We start from the raw sequence: 24,644 nt of genomic DNA, 5'->3' as shown, positions 1-24,644 counted from the left end.
AGATGTATAGTTACAAACACTTTAATGTATTTACCTTAAGGTATTCCTTTCCTGCATTTACGCTGATACTTTAAGTTGAACAAGTGACAATATTAACCCACCTACTTAAAAAGAGTGACTGTCTCCCTTTGAATGGTTATTTATATAACGACAAATCATGTCCTGAAGGCACAAGGTGCCACAGCTTACAAGTTTTTAATGCAGTTTTTCCATCAGCAGAGGCTGGGCTGCAGCAGTTCAGTGGTGCTGTTTGTCACGTGACAGACTCCCCCCCCCCCCCATCAAAATTGGGCTTTGGAATTCTTATAAAAGGGAAGATGGTATAATGAAAACAATAAGTATATTCTCAAACTAAGAACTTTTGACTGATCTTCTTTTTCAGTGCCATTTTACACAATTCACAAAGATAAAGTAAGGGCATGGTTTTTCTAATCCAGGGAAGAACCCAGGGAAAAACCACACACAAAACAACTTAGAACTAAGTGCTCTTCCAATACCAACTCATATTCCCCATTTGACCAAAATACACTTGATGTTATTTCACATTCATCTTGCAATATTCATCCCACACCACCACCTTGCATTGTTGTAGCACCATTTATTATACCTGAAAGACACTATTCAGTATTATATGACAAGTCCCCCACCCTGCCCCCAGTATATATACACCATGTATAACCAGACTTAAGAGGTTTAAGAGGTCTTTAAAGGAATTTGGAACAAGTATTACAAAACAAAATGAGGAGAATTCCTTCAGGATTTGTTTGAAAAAAATTGGGGAAAACATGGTTGTTGAAGTCAGAACGATTCCCTGACAAAGCTGGCTGGCTGGCATGTAGGCTATCGCAAGGCAGGCAAAGTCTTACAAGATTTAGAGAACTGAAAGCACAAAACTACCAGCAGGGAGAAGAAAGTAAGTGATGTGTTTTCAGTTAAAATAAGACATGGATAAAATTTCACTTTGCCTCTGAAGAATTTTGTCCTTTCTCAGTAAATCCTAAAGTGCTTCTCCTCTGGCTATTTACATCCTGCAGAGCTTCAGCGGGAAGTTCTCTGTGATGAGATGATCATCGTGCAGAAGGACAACAATGTTGACTTCAAACTCTGGAAGGGGGGGGGGAAAAAAAGTTCCATATAAATCTGAGCAGTAGCAGTAGGGTGAGAGGCAGGCACTCCCTTCTCTCAGACACAGCACTTCACAGGACCTTCCTGTGGCAGGGATGAACATGGTATTCCAGGCAGAACCTCACCACAGGCATCCCAGACCATGGACCCTTCCTAGAGAACCTTGGCTCGTTCTGTCTTTGCCATTCCTCTGGATTCATTTCGGTATCTCTGAGAAACTGACACATAGTCTTCTGGACAACAGGCACAGTTCAGACATCTAAGATTAAAATGTTTGGGGAAAGATGCCTCACACCAATACGTGTTGTTTACAAGTATGTAAGTGGGAGAGTTGGGGAACAGACTCCTCCCCTGCTGTCAGCACGTAACATAGCCTTAGAATCCTGCATTATATATGGCCTTATGAAATTAAACACCAACATACGATATACCTGCAAGCTCTAAAAAAAAAAAAATTTAAAATAAAATCTACTCTTTAGATATTATATTGCGTTGTTTAAAACCAAAATCAGTATCAGATCTATAATTGATCCTAAATGGAGACAGAACATGAAGTCAGGTAGAGTTAATAAATGAAGAGAACCAGACATCAAAATAAACCAAAAATAATTGTCCTATTTTAGAATCTTCCTAACTATATTAAGACTGTTCTTATAAGTAAAAGCAGCTACTACACTAACAGTAGCCATTTGTCACTGTGAATTACTATTCAATAGCTAGAAATGGCAAAAAGTAGACAGGAATATTATTTTGGGGAAAACCACTGTACACATCAGGTGCAAAGATGCTTTTGGGGGAACAGATAAACAGGTGGGCAAAGCTGAAAAAACTAGCTGTCCACATTTGCCCAAGATACACAGCAGAAAAGTAGGAGGGACGTCAGTTGGGAAGGATCCTAAAGGCAGGGAGTTGTAGCTTCAATCTGATAACAATAAAATTAAAAACCAAACAAACAAACAAAAAACAAAACTAAAAATCCCCAACAGATTGCAGCAGGATGAAGGAAAGAAAAACAGGCTAGCAAAAAGAATTTTTGCAGTAATTATTTGAACCAGTGAGGAAAATCCTAAATTTCAGGTGTTTAAGGAAAATGTTGGATTTTGGCAGCAATAAGCAAGAAGCAGCAGCTGGTGTAGATCAAGAAAAACAAAGTCACATACAGCCTAAACTCACTACTTCTGACTCCGTACAGCAGGAGAATGAGAAACAAAAAGGAGAGGGAATGGAAAGAGGGGTTCTCCCTGGTGATGAAAAGAAGAAAGGGATCATCTTGGCATTGTATTCTTGGACTACTACTCAAATGTTTAATCACACATAATTTTTTGGGCAGAAAAACAGTTACCTGCCATTACACTGCTTCTCCTCTCCCTTTACCATGTAATTCTACTAGTCAGAAGTAGCTTAATAGTTGCACAACTGTTTTTAGTTACAAGTATTTGGGCTGTATTTTCCCAATCTGTATGAAATACAGCAGACTGCAATCCTGTTCAGGAAAACTCTACAAGGAGATGGACGGATGATGCCCTTGGTTCTTCTTGCAGTGCTGACAGCAATTCAGCCCATTACCTGCCAGAAGCTAAAGTGAAACTAGAAACTTCTCTCAGATGAAAGACACCAACACAGCATAAAGTCCTACACACTCACCAACTTTGAAGTTCGTCGTTTCCAGGGTAGGGCAGGTGAACAACCTGGGAAACACCATGTATATAGGAATTGGTAGGCCCCGGCAGACATCCCCATCAGCAATCTGAATATTCTGTATCTCTGTGGCATCTCTGGCATAACCTTCTGCGCACCCTGGTGAAAACGGGAATTCAGAGGGAGAGGAGGGGAAGGGAAGGAGAAGAGAAGGTAGTGGCCAAAATTTAAAACAAAGATACATGGGGGTTGGGGGCGGGGGGGGGGGGGGGTGTATGTGTGGGCAAAACATTTTACCCTTTGACCTGCAAGTTTTCACCTTAGCACTCTGAGTTAAAGATCATAGACATTATTTAAATTAATGTTTGGACTGTTCCACCTGAAGTGCAGACCAATTTTTTGCAAGTCTTTTTAACTGCATGGCTTTTGACAATCTTTCACATTTAAGCTGAAAGTGTGCAAGTACTAATTACTGCAGTCTACACGCATTCCGTTTACAGAGAACTTACCACAGGTTTCCACACGTACTAACTGCAGCTCAATACTTTTGACTGCAGCCTCCGCATTCTCCACTACCAGCTCCCCTGTTAGTGGCTGTGTAATGATACAGTTTGTAGAACTGAGATGACCTCTGATGAGAAATTTTGGAAGTGAAGCTCTCTGAAAAGGTTGGGGAGGAAAAAAAAAAGAAAAAAAAAAAAAGACACAGCTATAAGAGCAGACTAAGAAAAAAATACCTTACAGAAAGACAGTTATCAAAGTATACAGGAAATCCCCAAAAGTTGCCAGGTTAAGAACTCAGAAGTTCAGAAGTGCCTCAAATAAATAATGTAACTCTTTTAAATATGCATCCTTATGCAGATGCATTAAGATATCTCTTGCTACCCTCCCCCCTGACATACATCCCACCTACTCATTCCATCCATGGGAGCACTTTTCCTGGGATGAACTGGCAAAACTTGGCTAATACAGTTAACCCAGAAGCTGGGAACCACATGGTGAAGGAGGCAGGCTGGCAGGAACTAACAGGATGGTCAAGTTAAATCAGCTGGTAGTGCTCTACAGAACTGCATTCTGGTCCCATTTTGTTATGGATTACAATATAGTCTATCATTTCAGTGAGTTTCCCACCTTCTTAAGTTTCTCTCTCATGGCCACTATTGGGAGGGAAGACAGGCATTTAAAAATCTTCATTTAATGCAAGATGTAGCATACTGCTTATGTACCAAGACACTGATTAAGAACAATTAATAAAGAGCTTAATTTGAATACAGGATCACACTTTTAAAATTTTCTTAACAGCAGGCATGTTTCCTACTTTTTAAGGAAGGAGCAGTAAGAATAGCTGATTAAGGATGACAGTCTGTAAATCAGTTTCCATAAAAGACCAAAGCGGGGGTTTTGCTCCCCCTGCCCTCTCCTTTTTCAGGCCAGCAGGCATCACAGATACTCTCTGCCAGCAGAAGAACTCATATGCCAGAAGCTCCAGTTACATTTCAAGTTCTGGCAGGAGGCATACTGAAACAGTCAAGTTTTCTACCCACATCTTCAGCTCATATCTTCACCATCCAACTTTCTTCAAACTCTTTAAGCAACCTGCTCTAACCTTCCCCTTCTTTTGCAAGCCTTATTCTTCTCTCCCTCCTTAATTTTTTGTTATTGACATCTTTGATGTTAGCCCCTACCTTCCAACCATCTGTTCATACTTGCTTGTGGCTTTGGATTTCCTTGCCCATGTAACTGATTTTTCCCTTCTTCCAAACCAACTCTCGTCACAAACTTTTGCTCCCAATCTGTTTGTTTTGCTTCTTAGTCCTGGCTGCCAGTAGCAATGGCAGAAAAGTTCTCCTCAGCTATTATTTAAACTGTTTCACTCAGATACCCAACACCTCTGCAGAATTTAGCTGTTCCACTCCAAACAAATCTTTGGGGGAAATAAAGAGAGAGGAATTTTCATATGTTTAGTAAACGTGACCTCACTTAGGCATTTTCTAGCTTAAATAACAGAAGTTACATCCCTAACAAAACCACCCTATGAAATACTGACTCCTAATAATGCATTAGTAAAATGTTTTTTTATTGTATGATCCTTTCCAGGTTCTTCTCATCACCACTATTAGTAAACACGAACTTCCATGCTTCGCAGAGACATCATATAGCTATCCCCAAAGTACAGTGGTCAGGAACCTAAGAGACAGAGATAAAAGGAACTTGTGGAACAAGAACTTGAGGCCATTTTCCTCAATCCTAGTCTACAAGACTTCTTTTTTTAAAGGTCTATTTCCCCTAGAACCTTACTACTCTTGTCAGTACTCTTCATATTTTAATCCTAGCTAGGTCTTCTCTCCTAGGACCTATAATTTACACTCTATTTCATAATCCTCCCCCCAAAATGAGAATCAAGAACATACAAGCACATCTATTGTGGTTTTTCATCTAACCTCTTTGTGCTTTGCTTGGCTACTGCAAACCTCCTAATCGGTTTTCTATGAGTCTACTAGAAATTATAGTTCAGTCACAATCTCCACATAAGCAGAGAATTAAAATTTTAATATTTTAAATATACCAGAGCAGTGACTTTTTCTACCTGTCCACCAGGTAGTCACTTCAGACCCATACATTCTTCTGAGACAGGGAGAGGAATAAAAAAAAAAATTAAAAGAATAAAAATAAAAAAGCCACTGCTTGTGCTACCATATACGTTCAATACCATTCTTTAGAGAGCTCCACAATTAAATACCAAGATCTGCTCGATCAGAGATGTCAGAAATTTTAGATCCTACTTTTGTGGATATGTACTTGAAATAGAGAAAGACACAGGGTCTGCTACTAAACTTAAGAAATAGCTTTTAATGGACAGGACTTTCTCAAGATGTACACCACTGAGTCTTTGCTGAGCCAATGAGTAGAGTATCAAGATACAGAAGAGAAAGAAGAAACAGAAAATAATTTATACGGAAACGTGGTTCATAAGAAGAGCAGACTGCTGAGAGCTTAGTATTTAGCAGTAGTCTCAAAAGTAATTTTACCACCAAGAATAGTTACTATATCCTCATTGTCATGGTTTAACCCCAGCCAGCAACTAAGCACCAAGCAGCCACTCGCTTACTCCTCCCCGCTCCCAGTGGGATGGGGGAGAGAATCAGGGGGGGAAAAGTAAGACTCATGGGTTGAGATAAGAACAATTTAATAACTAAAATAAAATAAAATAATAACAATAATAACTGTAATGAAAGGGAATATAACAAGAAGAGACAAATTAGACCCCAGAAAAGACAAGTGATGCACAATGCAATTGCTCACCACCCGCTGACCAATGCCCAAGCAGTGATCAGCCTCTCCCAGCCAACTCTCCCCAGTTCATATACTGGGCATGACGTCCTATGGTATGGAATATCCCCTTTGGATAGTTCAGGTCAGCTGTCCTGCCCATGCTCCCTCCCAGCTTCTTGTGCACCTGCTTGCTGGCAGACCATGGGAAACTGAAAAATCCTTAACTTCGGATAAGCACTACTTAGCAACAATTAAAACATCAACGTGTTACCAACATTATTCTCACACTAAATCCAAAACACACTGTACCAGTTACTAGGAAGAAAATTAACTCTATCCCAGCTGAAACCAGGATACGTATATTTGGAAAAACATATGCTTTCAGTGTGCAGCAGTCTCCAGAGACACGAGAGGCTGCTGGACACAACCTGCTCATCCTCTAACTCAGCTGGATTTAGAATTCAGCCATGAGAGCTGGTTAGTTTTCTAGGATCACCTCCACGCTCAGGAATGGTCTGTTCCAACATGCAAGAAGTCAAGCAAAGGTAGGAAGAGACCTGCATGGATGAACAAGATGCTACTGATAAAATCATAAAAAGGAAGTATACAAAAGATGAAAGTAGGGTCAGGTGACCCAGGAGGAACATAACACTATCCGAGTGTGCAGGGATGGTTTTGGGAAAGCCAAAGCCCACCTGGAGTTAAATCAAGAGACATGAAAGGCAACAAATAGGGGCAATCTATGAGTCTACCAGCTGCAAAAGGAAAACGAGGGTGAATGTCAGCCTGCTACTGAATATCGCAGGGGACCTAGTGACAAAAGACATGAAAAAGACAGAGGTACTTAATGTCTTCTCTGCCTCAGACTTTACTGATAAGATTTGCCTTGAGGAATCCCAGGCCCCTCCAACCACAGGGAAAGTCTGGAGCAAGGAAGAGTTATCTTTGCTAGAGGAGGAGCAGGTTAGAGAACATTTAAACAGACTGGATGTACAGTCAAGTACTGGATGTATACTCAAGTCCGCGGGACCTAATGGGACACATCCACAAGTGCTGAGGAAGCTGACCCATGTCACCGTGAGGCCAATCTTGATTATCTTTGAAAGGCTGTCATGAACAAAGAAGGTTCCTGAGGAATGGAAGATAGTAAACATCACTCTTATCTTCAGTTAGGAAGATCTGAGTAACTACAGGCTCATCAGTCTTGCTTCAGTCCCTGGGAAAGCAGTGGAGCAAATAACCCTGGAAGCCATTTCCAAACACATAAAGGACAAGAAAGTAATTGGAAGAAGTCAGCATGGATTTATGAAAACAAAATCATGCTTAACCAACCTGATAGCTGCCTATGATGAAATGACTAGCTTGGTGGACAAGCGGAGAGCAGTGGATACTGTTTATGTTGGCTTCAGCACTGTTTTTGATACTGTTTTCCCTAACAACCTTACTGACAAACTGATGGAGCACAGACTAGATGTACAGATTAGATGCTGAGGTGGACTGAGAACAGCCTGAACTGCTGGACTCAAAGGTCTGTGATCAGTAGCACAAAGTCCAGCTGAAGGCCAGTCACTAGTGGTGTACACCGGTGACTGGGGTCAATACTGGAACCAGTATTATTTCACATCTTCAACGATGGCTTGGATGGTGGGACAGAGTGCATCCCCAGCAAGTCTGCAGATAATACAAAATTGGAAGGAGTGGTTGGTGAACCAGATAGTTGTGCTGCCCTTTCACAGGGACCTCAATAGGCTGGACAAATGGACCTACAGCATCCTGAGCTGCATTAGAAAATGTTGCCAACAGGTTGAGGGAGGCGATCCTTCCCATCTCTTCAACACTGGTGAGACAAAACTGGGGATAGTGTGTCCAATTCAGGACTTCCCAGTACAAGAAACACAGACTTGGAGCAAGTCCAGCCTTTGCTGAAGATGGTTAAGAGCACATGACTTACAAGAAGAGGCTGACACCTGGGATTGTTCACCCTGCAGAACAGAAGGCTCAGGGGGATCTTATCAATATGTATAAATACCTGATGGGAAGGAGTAAAGAAGATGGAGTCAGACTCCTCAGATACTAGTATCTAGTGAAAGGACAAGGGGCTATGGGAACAAATCAAAATAAAGGAAATTACTTTTAATTTATTTATTTATTAAGCCTGTGAGAGTGGTCAAACACTGTAACATTGCCAAGTGGTAGCAAGTCTCCATCCTTCGAAACGTTGAAAACTTGACTACACGTAGCCCTGAGCAACCTGCTCTAGATGACTCTGCTCTGAGCACAGGGACTGAACTTACCAATCTCCAGAAGTCCCTTCCAACCACAATGATTCACAGAATATGTGGAATAAGGTCAACAATAGCATGAACCAACCAAACAGCTGATTAAGGAGGTCTGCTTTGAGAAACAAGTGGAAGAGCAGGTCTAAATTCAGAAGTCTGGGACCAAGAACAATAGAAGACAAGTTGGGGATGCAGAAGGGAGACATAAAGCAGGAAAGTAGTCTTATTAACAAAAAGAACACAACAGGAAAACCTGGAAAAACAGAACACAGGTTTCGGTGGACAAACAGAAACCAGTGTTCAGAAAGCTAAATGGCCAAGACAGCTACTACTGTTCATACAGGCTTCCCAAAGCCACATGGGATGTAAAAAAAGGCATAACCAAGGATCAAAATACACATTTTTAAAGGATCTTGGCTACACATGGTACAGAATGTTTTCCCTTACCTCACTGCCATCTTTTACTCAGAAAAATAATAAAAAAGTTCAACCATTACTGAACAAAGTTCCACCTTACATTAGTCACCACTATCACAAGAGATCAGGCAGAATCACTTTATTGCTTACAAAAGCAAAAAAGGAGAAAAGGGGGAAAAAAAGGGTTGATTATCTGCAGGGCAGCATTTTATCATTCCTCTTGTTTTCATTCAATCACACAAAGATTACATTTAAAATAAAGTAAGAAGAAAACCCTTACCTCTTTAACATTTTGCAAAGTTTCAGGAGTAATTGTGAAGTCTACTGGGCTTGGCATCAGCTTCCCTTTCTGTGACTACAAGTAATGAAAGAGTTAAACTGTAAACTATGATTTACAAAACACACACAGAGAATATTAAAAAAGACAACAAAGTCAAGCAACTGTTGCACATGTTAGTTTTCAGGACTGTCTTCATACTGAAAGTATGCATCTATGTAATAAAAACCCTGAGATTTCCTGCCTTTGTCATTAAATAACATTACGATACTGTCTAAATACAAGTCACAATACATCACAAATCTGAATTGTAGAAACAGAACTGTGTCAATGTTTGGTTACTTTGTGTTTGCCACTGCAGTAAACCACAAGATCTCCATTTGTCAGTTTTTGGCATAAGCTCTACCTACACTGAAAAAAAAAAAAAAAAAGAAAAAAGAAAAGAAAAAAAAAAAGGCAGCAAACAAAAACAAGCAAGCACCACAAGTAAGTGGCTGAATGGGCCCTGACACCTGCTAAGATGGCAACCTGTACTCTGCATCAGGAAGGCAAGCTTCACTTACCATTCACCAACCTCTCTCCATCCTTATCTCAGTGAGGTGCACTGCCTTTTCCCTACATATTTAGAGTAAGTGGCCAGCACAGCATCAATTATGAGAGACCCAATTCTATGTAACTCGGAGTTGGCAGAGCACACCACCACCAATGGGCTTAACTTGAACTCTTAGTTAGGATCTACCCTCACTACCTAAGAATTCAAAATAACTTCTGCTGCCCAACGGCAAGATGGAAGATGTGAGCAAAAGATTGACTGCATTTTCCCATAAGTGACAAATTCTGGCAAAGAATAAGGTTAAGGGAAATGGTACGTTGAGCACTGACAGTGAGAATTATATGTTCAGTAAACCCTCATTAATTCACCCTGACTGAGAGATTCATGATTTACTGACTTGTGATCTACGGAGTGCTGTAGTGGGAACAAGAAATAAAACCAGGAAACTGCGTAATATGTAATTTGTTCACTATTTTGACAAGTGTGGCTTACTTATAATGTAATAATGGACCAATAAAACATAGCATAATATATTTTAGAAAATAATGAAATTTTTACCAACAGGAGTTCTTTATACCACCTAGCTAAATCTTTAGAAAAGGTACTATAGAACTAAAATAACATATTTCCACCATTATTCATAAGTAAGACAAAAGAGTCTAATATTTTACTGTCCTGTTAGAGTTCAAAGGAATGATACAAACAGTATGTTCTAGCAAGTTATGGGTGGAAAAAGAGATACTTAATTAGGCCAGCACAGTCTGTACTGACATCAGATGCTCTGGACATCAGTACAAGTCAATATAAACTAAAAAACAATCTAAGAACTTCAAATAACAAGCAGCAAAGCATTTCTTGTAAGACAGTCAAATCTCATCCCACAATGATGTCTCCGCAGGAGAAAGGCTGTCTCCATGTTGCTAACCGCAGGATATGGATATTTGTTAACCTAGTTATCTTAGCATATTGCCAACCATGGACTTACTTAACAGCAAAGGTGATGAGCTGACAAGCTTCTTATTTCCAACTTGATGGAGGCCCAGTTTTGATACTTAGAGTCAGGGCTCTAAATCATAATTAGTCATCTGAAGAACAGAAATCAGGTGTTTTCTTTTCACCATGAACTCCCATTTCTAGGACAGGCATTGTGGGTGCCCAGAACCTTTGGCTAAGAAATGCTCAGATAATCTGAAACAAGTGTTTAGAAGAATGCCATATTTATCTAACCACACGATTGTTTTGGAACTGAAAGGATGAATAAGAGAGTAAACTCAGTGCAGTATAAAAACATCTTATAATCAAAATCCTCCTTTCATTTAAAGAAAATAGTACAAAGAGATATGTTATTCTAATCAGAAGCAACTGACACCCTAGGTCTTCTGAATATTTTTGTTTTGAGGCTAGCTTCCTTTACTCATACATATCCTGTGTGTTGCTATTACAAATTACATAGTTTTACTTGGTTTTCTAGCCTGACTGCCAAACTTCAGTTAAAGTGGGGAAAAAAAAAAAAAAAAAGAAGTCTCACTTTGTATACTTAATACAAACCACACTTACCAGTGAGTGGACAATGAATTCACAAGTCTTAGTTAGGTCTTTTGCCAGCAGAGAACGTCGCATATCACACCGTAGGGTATACTGGCAAGAATAGGATGGCAGAGAAAAAGAAGAGAACCTTAGTTAAGATTTCCTTTCTCTCTCTCAACTTTTCATCTTTTTATTGCCTATGTGCAGAATGTTACTGTTATTAATATTTAAGGCATCATTTAGAACGGATTAGTAGGCAACATACATACCAGTGATGGGGAGAGGGGAAGGAGATAAGAGGTGTACAATGAATTTGGATGCTCCCAAATGAAACCTGATTTTTCTTTGTGTTTACAGCCCCAAAGTCATTTGCAAATGCTTTCCATATCTTCTGTGTTATGTAACGACCTATGAGATTGAGGGACTAATTCACTGACGGAGAATAGTATTCTTGTATGGCTTCAGCATCCAAATTTCATTCAGTTAAGAGTGATTATGGTATTGCTTTTCACCATACTTTGGATAAGTGATTATCAATAGGATATATTCACAGCCCCTCTAATTTTAAATTTGTTTTAAGACTGAATTTAATAGTAGTAACAGTTATACGCATATTTAATGGGGAACTGTCTTTAACCATATAGCTGAACTTAAAAGCAGCAGCATGCTGTAAAGTCAGGCAAAAAGGTTGATTTTGCTGTTCACCGTTCAAAAATTTGCTGCTATTTCCTGCCCTTTCTCCCCTAAAAATGGAGCAATAAACCAGTGACTGAAAAATAATATGACCTTGGTTATCAGAGTAATCATACACTTCAGCATCATAGCCTTTCAATGTCCTCACAAGACAGGGAATTTGTTGGGGTGGGGTTTTTTTGGTTTGTTTGTTTTTGTTTTAATTCCTTCTTTACCAATGAGGAATTGGCAAAAACAGGTGCACAGACTAGGGACTCAGCTTCGTAACTTCTAGTTCATGGTGTCTCTCTGCACATAACCTGAACGTGCATGGAAGAACAAGACTGGGGAGCATATCCCTTTCCCCATCACAGACTACGGTTTCCATTGAAGTTGATCACTGTTGAGCAAACCTTCTATCACTGCACCACACTTCGCTCAGACCAGGGAACACAGTGCAATGAGGCAACAGGACCACACAGGCCTTGCAATTTGGCCCACAGCCTCCCCATCAGTGTCTAATTAGAAAGTCTCTGCACGAGAACAGAGACTTGAATCTTGATACTGAACCCCCAGCTAACACACTAATACCTAGATCAAGAAAGAGAGGCTTGCTTTTAAACTGCACAAGACTTGGACAGAGGTCTAGGAAGTGTTTCTTAAACAGCACCTCAGCACTACATTTTCCTCTTCAGGAGAGCAGGACTCTCAAAGGTTGGCTGAAATCTAATGATTAACCTTTTCATTACATTTTATCCCCAGCTTCTAAAGAGAAGCTATGTAGATGAGAGGGAATGACAAAACAAAACAAATATTCACCATTAAAGTATACCTTAAAACAACTGATATTGATCATTGGCAAGTTATCTGGATTACGGAAAGCAACTCAACCAGTTTTGCACCATTTTTGACATACCTACCACAAACAACAGATGTTACATTAGGAAGAAAGCCAAGACTGAAAAAAGATATGGGAAGTACTTAAAATAACATCTGAATGTAGACAAAAAAGAAGGGAATTTTTCTTTTAGTTACTTCTCATAGGCTAGTAGGTGGGGGTTTTTTTGTGGGTTTTTGGTTTGTTTGTTAGGGTTTTTTTAAATCCCAGACTGTAAAATAAGACTTTCAGTTCAACTAAATAGCTAAGTTTTATACTTTGTCATCAAATCCAATACTCTCATCAGTGAGCCACAGGTAGGGGGTGGGGGAGAGCTTTTATAACCCAGTGATTCTTTATCAGCACTGGTCTGAAAATTTTCGCATTTAGTGGCTCCTTCAACGTCCTTTAAGAAAAAAACCAACCCAAACAAAAAAACACTCCTCAGTAAGAAAAAGCATTGTCTAACACAATATATTCAAGAGATGGCTGAAGAAGACTTTCCTTCAAAAAAACCCAAAACCCCAAACAAATGAACCCACCTATGCTAAAACAATTTTTAACCGAAAAAGGTCAAATTTCAAAATTGTGTTTCCACAATATTGTTACAAGCACGTAGTACATACAGATTTGGGCAGGAAACGTTACCACTCATCTCCACAGGAAAGCAAACAATTCATATTTTTGAAGATGCTATAAGCTCTCAACACTTTGGCTTGAGTCTCCATTATGAAATTACTCAGCCATATTTCTTTTGAATGAAAGGACACTGTGGTGCAGTCTTTTTTCATGAAGGGAATGGATGTAGTTGTCTACAACATAAGGAAGGATCAGATATATGTTACAGTAGAACTGACAAGGTATTTCAGGCAAGACATCTTGTTACTGTTCTGTTTATGCCATCATTCTTTAAAGATTTACTTCCATACTCCATATGGAAGGCCTGAAACAGCGATAGAAAGACTTCCTCTCGTTAAGAGGACACTTCTCACAAATCAGTGCAGGAAAACAGGCTCTGAACACTACATAGCTTTGTTCACACAGGACTTATCCCCGTGTCTTCAAATGGGTCTGGTAAGTCAGTACACTTAATTTTTAAATATTTAAGTATTATTAGCAGTAATTAGTTGTCTACTATGCTAACAAAGTCTCACTGGTACTAGGTTAACAGTACACACACTTGTATCTGGGCGTGTACTACTATATAGATTATCTACAAAACAGTAAGTGCAACTAGATGAAAACATCACCCTGTAAGATAACTGTGCAAGATTTAACAAGTGCGGCAAATACTTTTTATCCTTTCTCAACCCAAAGCCCCTCTTTCCAGTATGCTTTTAATTATCTCTTGTACATCCCATGTTGCATCTGATCAGTTTCATTACCATCAACTATTTCCAATGAAAAAAATCAAACTTGCTGGAAAAGAAAAGGGAACAGACATCACAACAATTTTTTAAAAGCAACATTATATTGATGGGATTCCGAGATCTCAGGATGGTTCCTTCGCCACATTTAAGAAGTGTTATCACCTGTGGAAAGTGTTGACTCCTAGAAACTGGAACTGAAAAAGGCAACTAGAAACTACCTACGAACTAGTACTGAAAAGGTTAACATGTACCATGATTTTTAAACTTAAGTCATATCTAGAAAATACAGTACAAACCAGAAGAATGCTATATTAATATAGGGAAGCTTAAAAGCTACTTACTTCAAAGGATCTCTAACTTTCTGCTCATTCTTCAAGTTGAGAAAAGAAAACATGTTGCACTATGAAAAGAAAACTTTATCATAAAACTTTATCCTCTGCTTCCATGGAATAAGAGATGCTTTAGAATAACAGATAACAAAATTTCAGATTTTCTTTACAGATATGACTGCCTTACCTGAATGTTAACAAAGACACCATGATATGTCTCATACAGAACTTTGTTCCCCTTCATATGCAATGGAAATTCAAATGGAATTTCTGTCTTGCCGCTGGGAAGTTTCCCTGGTTTTACCATTTCAATAGTGCTGTTAATAATTTGAATAGGCTGCAAAGATAAATATTAAGAGGTTTAGGTTGAAGCAGAGTGACAGCCCCATCATTTCAAGAACCAACACCATCCACTAAACTCTAACAGACTTCCTGAATTTCCAGAAACTCAGCTATTTCTTCATGACACACAGCTCTCCAGTCTTACAATGAAGAGAAATACTAAGAATGCTTTCCTCAAGAAAACAATTTGTGATCTATTTTATAGTTGTATCATACTAATGACCAAACATATTTAGAAAGCTAAACAGCAAAGCCTCAAGTGCTTTGGAAAGCAGAGTTCCATTTTCTAAACTATAACCCTTAAAAGTAGCAGCAGGAATCAACAAGTGTGTGTCCTAGTTGAGCAGTTAGCCATTCTCTCCTACCTTCCTCCTAGCCCTTTCCCACCCTAAAGATCTATATTTAGGGCTAGTCTCTCACTGGAACAATGGTTAACTATGATTCGACTGGGGAAGCCTGCCTGAAGATTACACTTCTTTTCTCTCTGGAGTTTTACTATCATTTTCCCTCTACTAGACAGGAATAAGAAAATCTATTGCTTCTACTTGTTTTTTTCTGTTTTTCAATCATTCATGGGCAGATTATTCATACTGTAAACAAATTAACTATGATATAATTGAAGACCTTAAAAGGCCCTGCACCGAGGCTATCCTAACTTAAGCAAACTGTTTTGCAAATGTAGCTATACTGCCTCTAGATAGAGCCAGCCTTGCTTCAATCAGTACAGCCACATTTGTATGGAGCCTGAGATAACTTGCCCTGCTAGATTCCAAACCGCACACTTCCAAACCTGGAGAGCAGTACACAGGCCTTCCAGGAGCTCCGCAGTCAAACAGTCTCTGTACAGCCTCAAACTCCACAGAAAATCTGTGCAGGTCCTGTACCATGCCTAGCAACACACAACCTCAATGGTCTTCGCAGAAACTATTGTGATAGTAACTGATCTGGCACAAAAGTCCAATTAAACCCAGTCACTTACAAAAAAAACCCCAAAACCCCACCTTATTATTTTTCTTTAAATCATGGTCCTTCAATGCATTGTCCAATAATCATACTATTTATGTTACTGTATTTCAGCCCTAAAGAAAACTCTCCAATCAGTGCAAGATCCTCCCCCAAAATGTCATCATAAATCACTAGATAATGCTGAGCATTTCTCTGCTTTCTGTCATTTACATACCATGAAGTGCTACAACTACCTGAAAGCCATTAAGGAAAGAGTTGAGAAAAGAGACAGAGGTTTTGTGCTAAAAATATTCGTGTGCGCAGGTCTTACCTTGACAGAGTTATAGAAAGCTTCGAACACACCCACACTTTTGGCACTAAGCTGCAGATTTACTGACCCTTCCATTGTTAACGAAATACCCTGGTGCTGGACTGTGTCCTTACTTGTTATGACCACGACTCCAGAAAGAACTTCCTAATAGGAAAAAAGACAACATGAAAACATTTGTTTAAATAAATTTCTTCTACAGCTGTTACTCAGACAGCATGCTGATTTTCAAACTCAAGAAAACTGTTCCCAAAGAACAGTCTAACCTTGTCAGAAAAGACAAATACTGATAATGAAAGCAATGTGAGGAAGAGACCTTTGTACTTCTAGTTTGTTTTCTTTAAAAATATTCTCCTCCTCCTTGCAGAAGTACTAATCTGAGCTTCAATCTCCTTCCAAAGTTTCAAGATCTTCCCCTCCAGGAAGATGAAAAATATCCTCACAAACAACTAACAGGTCACTTGGTATCAGACAAGTTCCATTTCACATGTTAGAATGAAATCCCAGGAGGAATTTTTCTATGAAGAGTGAGACAGTCAGCCATGGGAGATGGAAGAGAAGGCACAACTGTAAAAGCGATGGCCAAGCTGAGGATAAGACTCACCTCAAGAGTGGAGTGGAATATATTTTAAATAAATAAACAGTTGTTCTGCTACACAAGCAAATTCCATGCTACCTGGGAAATAGTGTATATGAATCAAAGGCACAAGTTGTATGACTCAAGAGATGCATCACTTACCCCATTAAGAATGTTTTGTCTACAAAACTGTATTTGCACAAGAACACTGCATCTTGGAAGTACCAACTTAGAAATTCTAACACTGAAAAAAGATTAGCTGCAGGAGAGCAATACACAGTTCATTTTACATACCCCATAGTTTATCCTTCCCCTCTCCTACAACAGAGAATCCACTCCAATCCAGAGCTCCACGTCAAACATTCATATACATCTGGAAATAGCAGCAAGTGATTTGAGAACGTGAATAAAGTTTCTTGGGGCTAACCTTCTCTTCTGCTCGATGGTAATGCTCTTTGCACCTTCACCAGGCTTGCAAACTAGACACCAAACTACAGATCACTCCAACCAAAGGATTAATTCAGACTGCCCACTCTACACTCAGCCAGTTAAAACCAGTCTAGTTATGTACATCTCTGACAGACGCTATTTGAATTTTGCCAGCCTTTTGTCTTTACTAGTGGTACAGGATGACAATATAGAAAATGGGTCAGGCAGTTTAAAGCAGAACAGGACAGCAGTAGAACATCAAGCATCACAACGAAGGCTGACACACTGCAAGTCTGAAAAGAGGACCTGCAGCAATTGGGAAATGCCAGGAACAGGAGGCACAAGCACAAAAGGACAGTGAAGAAAAGCTGACCTAAATACTGTACTGCTTTGCTAACAGGCTTTAATTAGTACAAGCAATTAGGTTATTGCTTTGAAAAATGAGTACAGCTGAACTATAAGAAGCAAGGACAATCCTGAACATACAAACTGCTTTAATAAATGAGAACAGTCTCCCACCACACAGCAACAACTTATTCCAGAGCTATTGCCTACATACTTTCACGCGATAAGGGTGTATGTATTTGGGGCAGAAAGGAGAAGAATTACTTGAAGTTAAATATTAATTTTTCTTATAACATTCAATGTCTTTTAAGAAATGAAAAAACACCTCAAAACCACTTTCTAACAAAAACTTTTAAAGGTCACTAGTGTGGGGGAAGGGAAGTATCATGAAAAAGATGCTGTAATATTTTCTTAAACTGTTTATATGCAATCAGATTATATTTCTGTTTGATGTGTGGCAGGAAGTCAGCTATGTCTCTTCTGGAGAAGAGCTACTTTGTCCTTTTTTGTGTAAAACGAGGGTCCCCTCTAAAAAGAAAGGTGTCAGTATACTTGTCCTTCTAAAAAGTAAATCAAAGAACATATGCATACCAAGATGTTCTAATCCTTACAGTTAGCACACAATTTATGAGAAAACTTTACTTTTGCAAAACATTTGCAAACATGTACCATTTGTTAAAGTTACGTGGCATCACTTCATACTAAACTAGTATTGTTTTCAGTCCATATCAAAACGGGTTCATTTACCTTTAACACCACAAAACTAAAGGCGTAGAGAAAGTCACCACTGGAATTAATCTCCACGAACTACAGTAGTAGTACACAGTACTACGTAGTAACTTACAATTAGTTGCTCTTACTCACTTTTTACCTTCTCCCTTTCTAAGAGCTCCTCTTGGCAAGGCAGAACTAAGCTAATAGAGTTCTACAGAGAATTATTAATCTAAACAGAGTATCCATGCACAGGAAGGCCAGTGTATTATGTGAAACAGACGGAGAAGCAAGGTACATATGTTAAACTGCAAACAAAATATTCTTGTGAGAAGACTGTCCCAGGTTAATGATCCCAAACAAGCCTTTTAGCTTTCTGTTGTCAGTTCCTTACCATTCAGATACACACATGAAACTGCCAGGAAGACTGACACTTTCAAAGTTTCAGTCACTTTCAAGATCACAACTAAGATGAACTCCTACTTCATCTGATCCAGCAGCACAATCCCTCGTTTCTCTAGCTGTGGAGCAGAGTTACGCAAGTCTGGCTGAGGAGAATTTGGAATGATCTTCAATCAATAACATGAAATGGTACATAACACACATCACAGAACCTCTTCTTGAGAGTCCTAAGTCACATCTAGACTTCTGACTGAAATAGACAGCTATTCAGTATCTATAAACTTTATGTAAAGACTGGAAGGATCAAAGTACCCAATATACCATCCCATAAATTGTTGGAAAAAATTACTTTTAGTGTTAAAATATATACTAATTCCAACCTGACCGTTTACACTGTCAGGTTTGTTTCCTACATTCAGGAGCCAGAAAAATAATTTTACCTAGATATTATGTATTTTCAGATTGTATCTAATCACTTGACAGCATCCCAGATAAGAAAAATTAGCCTTTTTTTTTTTCCCCCCAAATGCAAGGTAGCTTTGAAAAAATAACAAACAAACCTCAAAGCAGGTTTTCAAGACCACTTGAAATCTGTCATCACACTTTGAGGTGTTAACAACAGCAAAGGACATCATACCTAATGCCATACGGAAATGCGCAACATTTCTCTAGTTCCATTTGATATCTACTCTACATCTATGGATTAAGCTTTTCCTTATTTTAGTAGAACGGAAGTCCATGGTCAGTTGGTTACCAACAAGACGCCTTAGGTTCCTTTTAGATTCCACTTTCCACATTACAGACATTCACTTTCAGGACAAAGGGCAAACATTTGGCAATTTAAAAATTCACATTAAGTTCACGTAAGTCACATTTAGTAAATATTCCTGATCATTTTCTTCAACATCTATTCCTCTATGCAAGCCACCTGCAAATCTTAACTAAGTATTCTGATTATTTAGAAAGAAACTGACCACATGCAATAGAAAAAGTCTGCTAGACCCAACTAACCAGTCATTAGATGCTTTAAAACCTCATGCTCAGATTTACTAATGAGTTTGCTTTTTTAGAAAAAGGCCTCCTTATGGGGAAATTCTGACTTACGTATATTTTGGACTCCCTTGTCATTAAAAGTCTTGGCCAATGTTAACTATGGCACCTTTCTTTGTATAATGCATTTTTCAGGCCTTTCAGCCTAGAATTCTTTTAATTATCAATCTCAGGCTAACTGTCACAGTTACTCCAGTCATCCTGTTTAGGTTTTCTAAATAAAACACATCATTAGTTGTGCCTGTCCCTTCATTCTTCTAGCATTCCAGAGTTTATTAAATGAGCCTCAATGGCTCAAGAATTCTTCATCCAATTAAAGAAAAGAAAAAAGAAAAAAAAAAAGTCTCCCAAACACAGATCTTCTGTTCCTAGGAACTTAAACACAATTTTGCTGCAATAAGCCTTATTTTGCTATTATAGGACATGCTATTAGGATCCATTTTATTGCCTTTTTGTTCTTAAATCCCCTATCAATTTTATTTTTTTTAGCAGTGCTACTACTCTCTTGGTCCAAGAAGTGGCCAACTTGTTTTTTTACAAACAACTTAAAGTAATCTGTTTAAACCAGCTTTTCTCAAATTGAAGTCTGGACAAAATAAAGGTCTTTGTTTGCTTAGTTCCTCCAGTTTCTGATGATTATAACTAATGAATACAGAAATTGCTTACTGTTTATCACAGCATGTTATTTTAACCAACTTCCTTTTTAAAAGCAGGAACACAGTATCAGGCTTGCATGATGCATGACTATTTTACAAATTTTGTGTCTAATTTCTCCCAATTAAAAAAGAACAGTCAATGCAGAAGCAAAGAACAACTAAAAAGAACAAAACAGCTGCCTACTCAACTACCTAGAACTAAAGAAAGTTTTAGGAAGTGAAGTAACTTCCACTTGCCATAGGAGATTGCTTCGCAACAATGAAAAAATGCTTGAATTGAGCTGGATTTAGTATAACCAAGGTCACCGTACCAGAATGAGAAGTAGTCTGACCCAACCCAAAACAACAGGGAACAGTATTTGAAGGTTCTGTTATATGATATTTCAGCACCAAAGAGAAATTTTAAAGATCTTGGCCTGATGGGGAAAGCCTATAATGAAACATATATATCACTCTGACCTTACAAAAAGCAAAAAAGTTTTTCAGCCTTAATTTTCCTGGTCAGCTATTTACTTTAGACACACCCTTATCTTTTCCACTCACCAGCCTTCTCATATGTACTTTCAACAATATCTTCCCCTAACGACTCAAATTCAGTTCTTCAATAAAATTAAAGGTAAGTTTGTTAGCTTTCAGAGTTCTTCCCTAGAAGTTTTTAATATAAACTCCTGCACCTTCAGGGCTTTATTTAGTATGGAATTTACCATTAAGAGATTCTCAGAACAGTTACTTATTAAATATTGGCGTCTCCTTTATTTGTTTCCCCTCATCCCTTCCCTCTTGGGGGGAATGTGATGCACAGCAAACACACTCAACAGTTGTAAAGATTCTGGCTGACATACATGCAACAGATCGAGGGATGCCGATTGCTAAAAATCCCTGAATATTGCACCCAGACTTTGCACTCTCAAGAGGTACAAAACCAGAGCTTGAATGGAAGAATCAGCAGCCATTGCCATTACCAGTTCTTTGGTCTATTGTCACCTAAAATCACAGGCTGAGATCTTTTAAGACTCTTCTTCAGCCACCCCACTTTATTTCGTTCATCCAATTATGTCTAATCTCTCTTCTGTAGGCCATCCAGCACAAGACCATTCTGATACTGATTGTTAAATATTGTCTGTTCTACTCTACTTGAGAAGACATTCATAAGAAAAACAAAAAAGGATGACCATGATGGAACAGATAGATTCTAAAATTATTCTTAGTTACTTTTCTTGAGTGTCGCATCAACCAAATATTATCCATTTCCCTGATCTGGCTTACTGCATAGCCAATCCTGTCAGCACAAGAAAGGTGGCAGAAATTAAATGGCTAGGGAGGCGAGTGGCATTGTGGAGTTAACGCTGGATTAATCATGGTCTTGGGCAAATTATCACTTCGAAAGCTCAGTAACGTTTTAGTAATTTTTTGTGCTATTATAATGTAATAGGCATAACAACAAGACTATTATGCCAGTGCATAATTTAGACATCACCTTCTTCCATATGCAAAGGCAGCTTTAAATAGTTCAGAAAGCAAAAGATCGAATCTAGCCACAGTATCCCTATTGCCTTCAAATGGATAGCTAGACATATATACTGGGCTGAACTAGTGTCTTTACTAAAGGAATCCCTTCATTTTCAAGTAGCATTGATGCAAGCATATTTTGGGATGAAAGTTGCCATAGATCAAAGGTATTATTAGCATAGCTAACGTCACCAAAGTATACAACAATCAGTAAACTTCTAAAAAAAACCCCACAAACCTGCATATATTCCATGCCTAATTAAAGAGAGATTTGTAATTCTTTTCTGTGCCTATGAAATTTCTATTAAAAATTCATGTTGAACTTCTAGTATACAGCTCTTTCATCACTGTGTTTTCACATCACTCAGACCTCCAAATTTCAGGCCTAGTTAATGAACTAAAATTATAAACCTTTCCACACGGAGTTAAAGCGGAAGCAAACAAACAATACTGACAGATTTATGAACCATAAATACCTTATTTAATTTCAGCTTAAAGACAGAAGAAATATCCCTTTCATGTATTAAAAAAAATAAAAATCCCATTCAGAGTGATATAAAGCAAGCCAAGTGAAGAAACAGAAAATGGGCACAACATTATGATGCTGAAATAAATAACTTGGATCCTTCTAATGACGTGCATTAACAAAACAATGTGAAAGCAAGATACAGAAAGTAGTCTTTACCACTACAACACCATTCCTAAAGGGATGTGTTGTTCACAAACTGATAATTTAGCTTTGTGATAGTTATTCTCTAGATGATTTGACAATTGCAGAACAGATGCTGTACACCCTTCCATTCAAATCCATTTAAAGCAGTTTTCCAGCATTAAAAACATTCAATAAATTGATACATGCTTTATACACTGTAACAGCCAAACTATGGGAAAGCTGTGTGTGAAAAGGATTTTTAGATTTTTATAATGCAAGTGTGTAGCTGGATAGCAAAAGAAAAAAAAAAGACCTGAAAAGTTCTGCTTAAACAATACAATATTTCTAGACAAAGTGATGAAACTAAATCTCGAAAACATGAGCCAGGTGATTTTTACTTTTTTTTTCCTAACTGCGCTTGAAGTCTTCAACAATGGAAAAAGTCACAGCATTTTTTTCAAGTAGCTGCAAAACCTGAAGGATGCACAATCACTCTATCACTATCAACAACGACGTCAGTGAAAAAAAGTTAAGAAATCAGAGTCCTGCCCAGTGAAAAAAACCCTTTAGATCTGCTCCTGCCCAAGGAAATCTCCTGGTGGGTACAAACGACATCTTAAGACACTTTCAGGTTTCTCGCAGAGCGTAGAAACGGGACAAGACTCTCCAAGAGCAAGTGGCCGCACCCGCATACGGTATGACAGCATCAGTCCTGCTGTAACACACGAGCGTGCACAGCTGAAGCGACACTACCCCACAGGTGAACTCCACGCTGTCGTGTCTCAGGGGGCCTCGTTCCTTCTTCCTTCCTCCCCCCCCCCCGAAGCCCTGCCGCCCTCCCCAGAGGCAGGTCAGCGGTACTCCCGCTGGCTGGGGGAAAGGGAAGGACAAGAAGCGGGCCTGAATCCCAGGGGCTTCGGCAGAGGAGGCCAGCGGGAACCCGCGGCGTCCTCGGCAGGGGGGAGGGAGAGGTGGTGGAGAGGGAAAGCCCTGAGCAGGGGCAGAGAGCTGCCCCCCTGCGCGACGGGCAGCGGCAGCCCGCCAGCCCCGCCGCCGCAGCCCCACCACCGCGGCGAGGAGCGGCGCGAAGCGGGGCGCCGTCACGCCAGCGGGGGAGGCGGCAGAGGGCCAATTCCTCCGCCTTCCGAGGAAGCGCCCCGCCGCCTCACGGCAGGCCGGCGCGCTCCCGGCACCGCCGTGCGAGTCCCAGCGGAAAGCCAGAGGCCAGGACGGGCGGACGGCCTCGAAGCCGACCCGGGGGCCCGCAGCAACGGCGGCGGTTGCGGCGGCTGGCGGGCGGGGCCGGGGCCCGCACTCACCCCGCAGCGGTAGACCTTGTTGGCCCGCTTGATCTTGATGTCCAGCGCGGTGCCCATCGCCGCCGCCGCCGCCGCCGTGCGCTGTCACGTGGCGGCGCGCCCCCACGTGACCCGCCCCCCTCAGAGGAGGGAGGCCTTCCTCAGCCAGCCGCTTCCGCCGGCAGGGCGGGGCCCGGTCCGGTCCCGTGAACATCCGGGTCTCCAGCGGCGTCATTTCTCAGCTGGTGACTCCGCTTCCCGGTCGGCTCCGCCCGCTTCCTGGTAGTCACGGCAACGGGGCGGGGGGAGGGGGCGCTTCCCGCCGGGCATGCCGGCGCCTCTCCGCCGCCGCGGGGGCGGAAAGGCGGGTGGAGCCGAGAAGCGGGTGAGGCGACACGCCCCGGGGACTACAGCTCCCGGCGTGCTCGGAGGGCCGGCGGGGCCCGCTGCGGGCGGGGGCGCCGCCGCCGCCTGGCCCGCTGGGACCCGTGGGCGGTGCCCGCCGGGCGGCGGAGCATGCGCAGAGCGGCTCAGCCGTAACGGTCGAGCTCGGGGGAAGGGGCGCGGCGCGTGCGCGGCCGTTGGCCCGGGAGCGGCGCGTGCTGTCCGTTGGCGGGGCGGGCCGGACGCGGCCCGGCCCGGCGTAGTCGGGCGGGCGGCGGTGTGGGAGAGACTGCCCGGTCAGGCGCACCCGTAACGGCGGCCGATGTCCGTGTCCGTGTCGGTGTCGGACTGCGGGGCGCCCCGCCCGCGGCCCCGCCGCTCCCGTGCCGTGGTAGCGCCCGTGGGCCGCCTTCTAACTCGCGCATTAACAATGGGCGATAAGGAAAGGCTTCGCGGTCTTTAAATTTATGCCTCTGGCTAGACCGAAGGGGATTAGTCTTGCGTACGCCTGGCGGTCGTAAGGACCTACGTATGTGAGGACTGAATTTGTCTCTGTTATAATTACACAGATGATTCAGCATATTGAATTTCAAAATACATTCCAGCCTCTGTTCTCTCAGTTGTCTGCAACTTGTTTCATCAGTTTAAGAAGGTAATGCTTTGTAAAGTACACAGTGCC

At 40.7% G+C, this 24,644-nt stretch overlaps 1 protein-coding gene across 4 annotated transcripts; it reads right to left on the bottom strand.

Moving 5' to 3' along the window:
- Positions 1-578: 578 nt before the first annotated feature.
- On the bottom strand, positions 579-23,772 carry VPS26C (VPS26 endosomal protein sorting factor C). Of its 4 annotated transcripts, XM_069785138.1 has the most exons (9): positions 23,603-23,716; positions 18,409-18,562; positions 15,956-16,099; positions 14,525-14,674; positions 11,120-11,200; positions 9,013-9,087; positions 3,273-3,423; positions 2,770-2,922; positions 579-1,104 (listed from the first exon to the last, which is right to left on the bottom strand). In XM_069785138.1, the coding sequence occupies exons 2-9, from the start codon at positions 18,409-18,411 to the stop codon at positions 1,022-1,024; spliced, it is 840 nt and encodes a 279-aa protein (XP_069641239.1). In that variant the 5' UTR covers positions 18,412-18,562; positions 23,603-23,716; the 3' UTR covers positions 579-1,021. The 4 variants fall into 4 exon arrangements, with proteins under 4 accessions (XP_069641239.1, XP_069641238.1, XP_069641241.1 ...); XM_069785137.1 differs by lacking the exon at positions 18,409-18,562 and having other exon boundaries at positions 23,603-23,772; XM_069785140.1 differs by lacking the exons at positions 18,409-18,562; positions 23,603-23,716 and adding an exon at positions 16,957-17,193.
- Between the last annotated feature and the right edge of the window lie 872 nt (positions 23,773-24,644).

Source organism: Haliaeetus albicilla, chromosome 6 (assembly GCF_947461875.1).
Source record: "Haliaeetus albicilla chromosome 6, bHalAlb1.1, whole genome shotgun sequence".
NCBI classification, from domain to species: Eukaryota; Metazoa; Chordata; class Aves; order Accipitriformes; family Accipitridae; genus Haliaeetus; species Haliaeetus albicilla.
The sequence above is the reverse complement of the archived record's forward strand: the minus strand, read 5'-3'. Positions and strand labels throughout refer to the sequence as shown.

What these genes read in the sequence shown, in the direction of transcription:
- VPS26C (XM_069785137.1), bottom strand. Translation starts at nt 23,659, where the DNA reads ATGGGCACCGCGCTGGACATCAAGATCAAGCGGGCCAACAAGGTCTAC. An exon ending in GTGTCTTTGTTAACATTCAG is followed by an intron (nt 11,201 to 14,524) that starts GTAAGGCAGTCA and finishes TATTCTTGCCAG; the next exon opens with TATACCCTACGGTGTGATAT. An exon ending in AGTACGTGTGGAAACCTGTG is followed by an intron (nt 2,923 to 3,272) that starts GTAAGTTCTCTG and finishes CGTTTTCACCAG; the next exon opens with GGTGCGCAGAAGGTTATGCC.